We start from the raw sequence: 12,098 nt of genomic DNA on the forward strand, positions 1-12,098 counted from the left end.
TAATAATTTATATAAACGACTTGAAGGTGCCCTATAACTTATACATAGAAACGAAACATTGTATGCAAGTGGCCAGTGACCATAGACTAGACTATAGACTAGACTATAACTAGACTATAGACTAGACTAGACTTGACTAGACTTGACTAGACTTGACTAGACTTGACTAGACTTGACTAGACTTGACTAGACTTGACTAGACTTGACTAGACTTGACTAGACTTGACTAGACTTGACTAGACTTGACTAGACTTGACTAGACTTGACTAGACTTGACTAGACTTGACTAGACTTGACTAGACTTGACTAGACTTGACTAGACTTGACTAGACTTGACTAGACTTGACTAGACTTGACTAGACTTGACTAGACTTGACTAGACTTGACTAGACTTGACTAGACTTGACTAGACTTGACTAGACTTGACTAGACTCGACTAGACTTGACTAGACTTGACTAGACTATAGACTATGGACTAGACTATAGACTAGACTATAGACTAGACAGTAGACTAGACTGTAGACTAGACTAGACTGCAGACTATAGACTAGACTATAGACTAGACTATAGACTAGACTAGACTAGACTAGACTATAGACTAGACTATAGACTAGACTATAGACTAGACTATAGACTAGACTATAGACTAGACTATAGACTAGACTATAGACTAGACTATAGACTAGACTATAGACTAGACTATAGACTAGACTATAGACTAGACTATAGACTAGACTATAGACTAGACTATAGACTAGACTATAGACTAGACTATAGACTAGACTATAGACTAGACTATAGACTAGACTATAGACTAGACTATAGACTAGACTATAGACTAGACTATAGACTAGACTATAGACTAGACTATAGACTAGACTATAGACTAGACTATAGACTAGACTATAGACTAGACTATAGACTAGACTATAGACTAGACTATAGACTAGACTATAGACTAGACTATAGACTAGACTATAGACTAGACTATAGACTAGACTATAGACTAGACTATAGACTAGACTATAGACTAGACTATAGACTATAGACTAGACTATAGATTAGACTATAGACTAGACTATAGACTAGACTATAGACTAGACCATAGACTAGCCTATAGACTATGCTATAGACTAAACTATGGCCTATGCTATAGACCAGACTATAGACTAAGATATAGACTACATCAAAATTATGCGTTAATTTTCAATAGCTAAAACGGGGTCTCAGGGAATGTATTGCAGGAATTGCAACAAGTTGCTTATTACTTTTTTAATAAATACAATGTATTTGTAGATAAATATTTTGCTTAAATTACTATTACGCAAACCAGAACAATGGCTAAAGTAGCGATGTTATAAAAATATAAATATTGATCAATAATGGCTCCACGTTGAACTAAATAAACTCTTGGTTAAATAGTTTTGCGTTGTAACTAGTTTTCCTATATTTACCTCAGTGCAATTGAAAACAAAATAAATGTCAAATAAAATACTGAAAAATAAAACTACAGACATACATACGTACACAAGAAATATTAACACAGTTCCTTTTGAATGCAACCACCTTATTTGAGGTTTTCAAAATTGGTCTACCTGACCTAATAAGAGTTTTTGATTTTTATTGTTATTTAGCAGATTTTCAAAAATAAATATTAATTTTTAACGAATATAGCTTTTTTAAGTTAATCTTGCTAGTGTTAAGTGGTAACAGTAAACACCTCTAGTGAGAGTTATCGCAGCAAAAAAACACAGTAGTCGATTAACGATATCACAGTTTATGATTTACAACTTCAGTGATAAAACTAATTTCACTTTTCGATAACTGAAAAGATTTCTTTCAAACTAAACACGTGTTTAGATGAGCTATTGTCAAGTAGTTGGTGTGTTCGGTTTTTGGGAGGTCATTTTTAAATAAGTATATGTATAAGTTATAGGGCACTTTCAATTCGTTTATATAAATTATTACATTATTGTTATTAAACTGTATACTCAGCAGTGGCACCATATCTGGCCACTTGCATACAATGTTTCGTTTCTATTTATCATTCATGTTTATTGCAATTGTTTAAAAATATTCGTAATTTCTATATAAATATTTACTATTTTCCCTCTGAAAAACAGCACTAGAATTAGTCGATATATCGATGCGTTCATGATAGTTTTCTTAAAGGGGATCGTATGAACAATAAACTCTCTTTAAAGTTGAACCCAAAAAGCACCCGCTCATAAACTAGAATATAACCTAGACCATAGAATAGACTGTAGACTAGGATATAGATTAGACTATAGACTATATTATAGACTAGACTATAGACTATATTATAGACTAGACTAGACTAGACTATAGACTAGACTATAGACTAGACTATAGACTAGACTATAGACTAGACTATAGACTAGACTATAGACTAGACTATAGACTAGACTATAGACTAGACTATAGACTAGACTGTAGACTAGACTATAGACTAGACTATAGACTAGACTATAGACTAGACTATAGACTAGACTATAGACTAGACTATAGACTAATAGACTAGACTATAGACTAGACTATAGACTAGACTATAGACTAGACTATAGACTAGACTATAGACTAGACTATAGACTAGACTATAGACTAGACTATAGACTAGACTATAGACTAGACTAGACTACTATAGACTAGACTATAGACTAGAATATAGACTAGACTATATACTAGACTATAGACTAGACTATAGACTAGACTATAGACTAGACTATAGACTAGACTATAGACTAGACTAGACTATAGACTAGACTATAGACTAGACTATAGACTAGACTATAGACTAGACTATAGACTAGACTATAGACTAGACTATAGACTAGACTATAGACTAGACTATAGACTAGACTATAGACTAGACTATAGACTAGACTATAGACTAGACTATAGACTAGACTATAGACTAGGCTATAGACTAGACTATAGACTAGACTATAGACTATAGACTAGAATATAGACTAGACTATAGACTAGAATATAGACTAGACTATAGATTAGACTATAGACTAGAATATAGACTAGACTATAGACTAGAATATAGACTAGACTATAGACTAGACTATAGACTAGACTATAGACTAGACTATTGACTACACTATAGACTAGACTATAGACTAGGCTATAGACTAGACTATAGACTAGACTATAGACTAGACTATAGACTAGACTATAGACTAGACTATAGACTAGACTATAGACTAGACTATTGACTAGACTATAGACTAGACTATAGACTAGACTATAGACTAGACTATAGACTAGACTATAGACTAGACTATAGACTAGACTATAGACTAGACTATAGACTAGACTATAGACTAGACTATAGGCTAGACTATAGACTAGACTATAGACTAGACTATAGACTAGACTATAGACTAGAATATAGACTAGACTATAGACTTGACTATAGACTTGACTATAGACTAGACTATAGACTAGACTATAGACTAGACTATAGACTTGACTATAGACTAGGCTATAGACTAGACTATAGACTAGACTATAGACTAGACTAGACTATAGACTAGACTAGACTATAGACTAGACTATAGACTAGACTATAGACTAGACTATACACTAGACAATAGCCTAGACTATAGACTAGACTATAGACTAGACTAAAGAATTGACTATAGACTAGACTAGGCTATAGACTACACTATAAATTAGACTATAGACTAGACTATAGACTACAGTATAGACTAGACTATAGACTACACTACAGACTAGACTATAGACTACAATATAGACTAGGCTATAGACTACACTATAAACTAGACTATAGACTAGACTATAGACTACACTATAGACTAGACTATAGACTACACTATAGACTAGACTAGACTGTAGACTAGACTATAGACTAGACTATAGACTACACCATAGACTAGACTAGACTACAGACTAGACTAGACAAGACTATAGACTATAAAGTAGACTATAGACTAGACTATAGACTAGACTATAGACTATACTATAGACAAGACTATAGACTAGACTATAGAATAGACTATAGACTAGACTATAGACTAGACTATAGACTAGACTATAGACTAGACTATAGACTAGACTATAGACTAGACTATAGACTAGACTATAGACTAGACTATAGACTAGACTATAGACTAGACTATAGACTAGACTATAGACTAGACTATAGACTAGACTATAGACTAGACTATAGACTAGACTATAGACTAGACTATAGACTAGACTATAGACTAGACTATAGACTAGACTATAGACTAGACTATAGACTAGACTATAGACTAGAATATAGACTAGACTATAGACTAGACTATAGACTAGAATATAGACTAGACTATAGACTAGACTATAGACTTGACTATAGACTAGGCTATAGACTAGACTATAGACTAGACTATAGACTTGACTATAGACTAGGCTATAGACTAGACTATAGACTAGACTAGACTATAGACTAGACTAGACTATAGACTAGACTATAGACTAGACTATACACTAGACAATAGCCTAGACTATAGACTAGACTATAGACTAGACTAAAGAATTGACTATAGACTAGACTAGGCTATAGACTACACTATAAATTAGACTATAGACTAGACTATAGACTACAGTATAGACTAGACTATAGACTACACTATAGACTAGACTATAGACTACAATATAGACTAGGCTATAGACTACACTATAAACTAGACTATAGACTAGACTATAGACTACACTATAGACTAGACTATAGACTACACTATAGACTAGACTATAGACTAGACTATAGACTAGACTATAAACTAGACTATAGACTAGACTATAGACTACACCATAGACTAGACTAGACTATAGACTAGACTAGACAAGACTATAGACTATGAAGTAGACTATAGACTAGACTATAGACTAGACTATAGACTAGACTATAGACTAGACTATAGACTAGACTATAGACTAGACTATAGACTAGACTATAGACTAGACTATAGACTAGACTATAGACTATACTATAGACAAGACTATAGACTAGACTATAGACTATACTATAGACAAGACTATAGACTAGACTATAGACTAGACTATAGACTAGACTAGAGACTAGACTATAGACTAGAATATAGAATAGACTATAGACTAGACTATAGACTAGAATATAGAATAGACTATAGACTAGACTATAGACTAGATTGTAGACTTGATTGTTGACTAGACTATAGACTATACGACTGTAGATTAGACGACTATAGGCTAGACGACTATAGACTAGACGACTATAGACTAGACGACTATAGACTACACGACTATAGACTAGACGATTGCAGACTAGACGACTATAGACTAGACGACTTTAGACTAGACGACTATGGACTGGACGACTATAGACTAGACGACTATAGACTAGACGACTATAAACTAGACGACTATAGACTAGACGACTATAGACTAGACGACTATATACTAGACGACTATAGACTAGACGACTATAGACTAGACGACTAAAGACTAGACGACTATAGACTAGACGACTATAGACTAGACGACTGTAAACTAGACGACTATAGACTAGACGACTATAGACTAGACGACTATAGACTGGACGACCATAGACTAGACGACTATAGACTAGACGACTATAGACTAGACGACTATAGACTAGACGACTATAGACTAGACGACTATAGACTAGACGACTATAGACTAGACGACTATGGACTATACGACTGTAGACTAGACGACTATAGACTAGACGTCTATAGACTAGACTACTATAGACTAGACGACTAAAGACTAGACGACTATAGACTAGACGACTATAGACTAGACGACTATAGACTAGACGACTATAGACTAGACGACTATAGACTAGACGACTATAGACTAGACGACTATAGACTAGACGACTATAGACTAGAAGACTATAGACTAGACGTCTATAGACTAGACGACTATGGACTAGACGACTGTAGACTAGATGACTATAGACTAGACGTCTATAGACAGCCCTAACTATAGATTAAACTGACCCAGACTATAGATTAGACTATACTCCAGACTATATATTAGTCCAGATTATTTACTAGGCTCCATATTTGTACTATATTCCAGATCATAGCTATTGCATTAAATAGGCTTAACTGTAGCTCAAACTATAGACTACACCATTTTAAGATAAAATACTAGATTGTAGTCTAACTAAACTCGAGACCAATGGATTGTAACCCATTCTTGTTAGAAATTGCTCACTTATAAATATTGAATTAAACAACTTTCGAATATTGATTTTTTTGTATAATACTTTATTAAATTCATTTTTATTTAAATTTTAACTTAAATTAATTAAAAGAAAACTGTATAACACTAAACTTAAATAATTCTAGTAACTAAATTTTGATTAAAAATTATAAATTTGAATGCCTCACATGCTGCAATATCCAATAACTACACTCTCTACGTTTCTCTTTTAACGAATTTAATTTTATAAGGTTTAGGTGATAAAGTAATACCCGGTAAGAGATTCAAAGAGGGTTTATCCTCCTCCTTATCGCTCAAAACCAATTCGAAAGTTTGACAGATTCTAACGAGTACCGAAAATAGACAGGCTCTAGCCATGGCATCACCCAAACAGCGTCTTCGTCCCTGACCGAAAGGCATAAAATATTCATCCTTAAATGTTTTACCCTCGGCATCTATGAAACGTTCGGGTCTAAAGTTGTGGGGATCTTTCCAGTGTTCATCGTCCATTAGTACCGAACGTAGGCCTATCAGTATAGTGGTATTTTTGGGTATATCATAACCAGCCAACTTGGTATCCCATAGAGCTCTTCTGGGACCTGTTATGGGTACTATATGATAAAATCTTTGCACTTCCATTATAAAAGCATCCATATAGGGATAAAAGGACTTAGAACTTAAATGGGGAAATTCGGTATTCTGCATATTAGCCACAATCTCGTCATAAACCAATTTTTGTATCTCAGGACGCATGGCCAAAGTCATTAGAGCCAAATCCGTGGTGGTACTGGTGGTCTGAGAACCCGCTATAAAGAAGTCCAATATAGTCATGGTAAGTTGTGTCTCATTAAAGGTGGAGTTCTCATTATCCTTATTAGTTTCCTGTTGCATTTCCCGGATATAGGCATAAATCAAATCATTATCGGCATTTTCTTTAGTCAAAGTAGCTTTGTGTTCATTTATGCTTTCCATAAAGAAATTAAACAATTCATTGTTTAATTGTCTAATCAAATTGTAACCAGTTCTATCGGGAGCCACAAATCTCAACCAGGGAAATTGTGTCAAAACACCACCAGACATATCGAAAACTTTCGATCTACGATTCATTAAATCCAACAACTTAACTAAACGTTTATCGTCGCGTTTAAAACGTTTACCTGCTGTCATGGACCATAAAACATTTATAACACTTTGGGCCAAGAAGGAACCCGGCCAAACAGGTTGTCCCTTAAACTCTTCTATAAATTGTATTAAACTCTCCGTTTCCTTTTCAATATGTTGCTCCATTTGAGTGCGTCCATAGCCTACATGACGCATTTGTTTCATGGCAAAATTACGATGTTCATACCACAACTGGCCATCGGTACAAGTGATGCCCTTGCGCGTGCCCATGGTGCGCAATCTTAAGAAGAAGGTATCAGGTCTGCCCTCAAAAACTTCTTGTAGATGAACTTCTTTGACCAGGGGATATGAGAGTGCAACCACTACTAGTTCACGTCCCAGTTTGATACCCAATATATTGGAATTGTAGCGCTTAGACCAATTTTCAAATGCCTTATGTTGTCCCCCCGCTGATACAGCTTCTTTGCGCAATTGTATGGTATTACCAACAAAGGGTACAAAATCGGGGCCTAAAAAGGGAAAAAAAAAAACGTTGAAATTGTTTGATTTAGTTGTTATTATAATTTAAAATCCAGAACTTAAATAATTAAATTTAAAATCAAGAACTTAAATAAAGTTATTAGTCTAGACTACACGGTAGTTAAGCCTATATTCCAGTCTAGACTATGATTTAGTCTATGGTCTCGTCTATAGTCTAGTCCTTATTCTTGTCAATAGCATATGGTCTGGTTTGTAATCTAGGTAATATATGGTCTCGTCTACAGTTTAGTCTCGATTTAGTCTTATTTATTATCAAGTCTGTATTCTAGTCAATGGTTTAGTTTAAAGTCTAATCTGCAGATTAGCTTATAGTTTAGTATATAATACAGTCTATAACTTAGTTTGTACTTTAGTCTATAGTTAATTTATAATCAAGACTAAAGTCTAGTCTATAGTCTAGTCAATAGTCTAGTCAATAGTCTAGTCTATAGTCTATACTATAGTCTAGCCTATAGTCTATACTATAGTTTAGACTATTCTATAGTCTAGTCTATAGTCTAGTCTAGTCTGTAGTCTAGTTTAGTCTAGTCTAGTCTGTAGTCTAGTCTAGTTTAGTCTAGTTCAGTCCAGTCTAGTCTAGTTCAGTCTAGCCTAGCCTAGTCTAGTCTAGTCTTGTCTATATTCTATAGTCTAGTCTAGTCTATAGTCCAGTCTATAGTCTAGTCTATAGTGTAGTCTATAGTGTAGTCTATAGTCTAGTCTATAGTGTAGTCTATAGTGTAGTCTATAGTCTAGTCTATAGTCTAGTCTATAGTCTTGTATATAGTCTAGTCTATAGTCTAGTCTATGGTCTAGTCTATGGTTTAGTCTATAGTCTATAGTCTAGTCTATAGTCTTGTATATAGTCTAGTCTATAGTCTAGTATATAGTCTAGTCTACGGTCTAGTCCATAGTCTAGTCTAGTATATAGTCTAGTATAAAGTCTAGTATATAGCCTAGTCTATAGTCTAGTCTATAGTCTAGTCTATAGTCTAGTCTATAGTCTAGTCTATAGTCTAGTCTATAGTCTAGTCTATAGTCTAGTCTATAGTCTAGTCTATAGTCTAGTCTATAGTCTAGTCTATAGTTTAGTCTATAGTCTAGTCTATAGTCTAGTCTATAGTCTAGTCTATAGTCTAGTCTATAGTCTAGTCTAGTCTAGTCTAGTCTAGTCTAGTCTACTCTAGTCTAGTCTAGTCTAGTCTAGTCTAGTCTAGTCTAGTCTATAGTCTAGTCTATAGTCTAGTTAGTCTAGTCTAGTCTAGTCTAGTAGTCTAGTCTAGTCTAGTCTAGTCTAGTCTAGTCTAGTCTAGTCTAGTCTAGTCTAGTCTAGTCTAGTCTATATTCTAGTCTAGTCTATAGTCTAGTCTAGTCTATAGTCTAGTCTAGTCTATAGTCTAGTCTAGTCTATAGTCTAGTCTAGTCTATAGTCTAGTCTATAGTCTAGTCTATAGTCTAGTCTATAGTCTAGTCTATAGTCTAGTCTATAGTCTAGTCTATAGTCTAGTCTATAGTCTAGTCTATAGTCTAGTCTATAGTCTAGTCTATAGTCTAGTCTATAGTCTAGTCTATAGTCTAGTCTATAGTCTAGTCTATAGTCTAGTCTATAGTCTAGTCTATAGTCTAGTCTATAGTCTAGTCTATAGTCTAGTCTATAGTCTAGTCTATAGTCTAGTCTATAGTCTAGTCTATAGTCTATAGTCTAGTCTATAGTCTAGTCTATAGTCTAGTCTATAGTCTAGTCTATAGTCTAGTTTATAGTCTAGTCTATAGTCTAGTCTATAGTCTAGTCTATAGTCTAGTTTATAGTCTAGTCTATAATCTAGTCTATTATCTTCTCTATAGTCTAGTATGTAGTCTAGTCAATATTATAGTCTATAGTCTAGTCTATTATCTGGTACATTATCTAGTCTATAGTCTAGTCTATTATCTTGTCTATAGTCTAGCATGTGGTCTATACTGTATTATAGTCTAATCTATTATCTAGTTTATAGTCTAGTCTGTAGTCTAGTGTAGTCTATAGTCTAGTCTATAGTGTAATCTAGTCTATAGTCAATAGTCTAATCTAAAGCCTAGTCTATAGTCTAGACTATACTCTAGTCTAGTCTATAATTTAGTCTATAGTCTAGTTTATCGTCTAGTCTATATTCCAGGTGTTAGTTTAGTTTATAGTCTAGTCTATAGTCTAGTTTTAATCCAGTTTAAAATTTAGTTTATAGTCCAGTCAATATTATAAATTAATATTAACTATAGTTTGATCTAGTTGCGTCAGCCAATCATGAAGAAGCTAAACGCTATATATGTACATCGGAACTAAACCAATTCTAATACTTAACTGTTTTAATAGCTTTAAAAAAGTGCTAAATTTTTAATAGTTTTATGTGTTAGCACATGATTAATAATAATAATTTAACGCTTTAATGTTAAGTGATTATTAAACATTATTTCGATACCTAGTATAGTTAGAGCACAACATTTTTGGATTGATGTTTGAAAACCGGCTACCCAACCTCTTTAGTGAGGGATTTGCTAGTCTATGATCGATTCTAAGGCTTATTGATAAGTTTGTTGACTACTCAATGGACTAATCTATTGACTGGTCTAAGCACTATTTATTGAATTCTCTAAGGACTAGAGTCTATGAACTATCCCATGGACAAGTCTATAGAATAGTGTATTTTATGTAGAAATCCATAGAGCAATCTTTTGTCTATTGTATGGATTACTTATGAAAGTTTGTAATAAAAAATATTAGGGGTGCTGCGCTAATTTGCGCTGTCAAAAAGTATTGAAAAAGTTCTAAATTTTCCTCCACTGATAAAACCGCTTTGTTGTAATTCCCCAAAAGATATGCAATAATTTGTTTGTAATCATTATTTATATTATTAGCAAAAAAAAACTTCAAACAACTTTAAACATTATTGGGAATATCCCTGACTGATAAAACTAGATCCGCTATTCACTTTATTAAGTAATTCATACATGTTCATTCAAGATTTGTTTTATAAACCTTTTCTAAAAGATTACGGCATATTCTGAGGTCATATTTGGATGCAGTTCTGTTATATAAAAACTTATAACCTTACACCCTTGAACCCATTAATAAGTTCCGGCAAACCTTTTTTAATAGAAAATCTTAAGCCGTCTCTGTTTTACAACTTATATAACACAGAATGCGAGCGTTAACTTTTAACTCGTGTGTGGGTAATTGGGTGTCGTATTACCATAAAACGTTTTGTTTAGGAAATATGCCGCCATAAATGTAAAATTAATCGAATGACTTGTAAAGTTTATTGAAAAATTAAATTAATAAAATCACTGTAAACGTCTAATATGCCCAATTAGTTATAACAAATGTCAGACAAGTCAATCAAAAATTTGCATGACATTTTTATGACAAACTGTTTTAAATAATAAATGAAAACATGTGTAGTCTATATCTAGATATAAAATTTCAATTAGATACTTTAGGAATTTCCTTTAAAGGGAAATTATATTATTTTTTGTTGTCAAATTTTGAATCTTTTAAACTCACCTGGTGGATAATTTTCGGGTCTTTTCATGGATTTATATAAATAGTAACCCACATAGCCCAGTATTAGGGAAATGAAAAATATTAAAGCATTCATATTGTTGTTGCTATTATTCTTTAAAAGTTTATTTAAACACTTTTCTTTCTTTTTTTTTCTTAAATTTTTATATAATTTCTTTTTATTTTACTTTAAAAAACTTATTTCTTTTTTAGCACCGGATTTAGCGCACACACGCGTTTTATTTTATTATCAAGAAGATTTATTTTAGTTGACGTCTCGCGAAGAGTATTTCCCTCGTACTAAAACTGGATTTGAAAAAGTTCCCAGCAATTGTAAATGTTCTAACGTTGAACGACTTTTATTTATAATTGTCGACAAAATTTCAACAACGATTTCAACCCATACGAATTTATTGCTCTTCTTTACGGTTCTCCAACTTGTAGTAGGCAATTGTTATTGTTATTGTAGTGTAATGTTTTTTTATTTAAATAATGTTTCTTTATTTGTTTTTGTTTTATTCTCAAATACAATGTTTTGCCTCTATTGTTGTTGACTATAGTGTGGACTTACGTATAATGATCGTGATCGTTAACATAAAAACTATTTAATCGAGTTTCTCTCATAACTATTATTAAGACTGTGAGATCGGGATGAGTAGCAGGGTTGGAGAATGTACTTTTT

General features: G+C 33.1%; 1 protein-coding gene across 1 annotated transcript; it reads right to left on the reverse strand.

The window, feature by feature from the left end:
* Nucleotides 1-6,440: 6,440 nt before the first annotated feature.
* Nucleotides 6,441-11,791, reverse strand: LOC119607359 (probable cytochrome P450 305a1). Its single transcript, XM_037961228.1, has 2 exons — nt 11,420-11,791; nt 6,441-7,874 (listed from the first exon to the last, which is right to left on the reverse strand). The coding sequence occupies exons 1-2, from the start codon at nt 11,511-11,513 to the stop codon at nt 6,460-6,462; spliced, it is 1,509 nt and encodes a 502-aa protein (XP_037817156.1). The 5' UTR covers nt 11,514-11,791; the 3' UTR covers nt 6,441-6,459.
* Nucleotides 11,792-12,098: the final 307 nt, after the last annotated feature.

Source organism: Lucilia sericata, unplaced genomic scaffold (genome assembly GCF_015586225.1).
Source record: "Lucilia sericata isolate MDLA Ls3-8-SP2 unplaced genomic scaffold, ASM1558622v1 Contig000689F_arrow, whole genome shotgun sequence".
Classification (NCBI taxonomy): Eukaryota; Metazoa; Arthropoda; class Insecta; order Diptera; family Calliphoridae; genus Lucilia; species Lucilia sericata.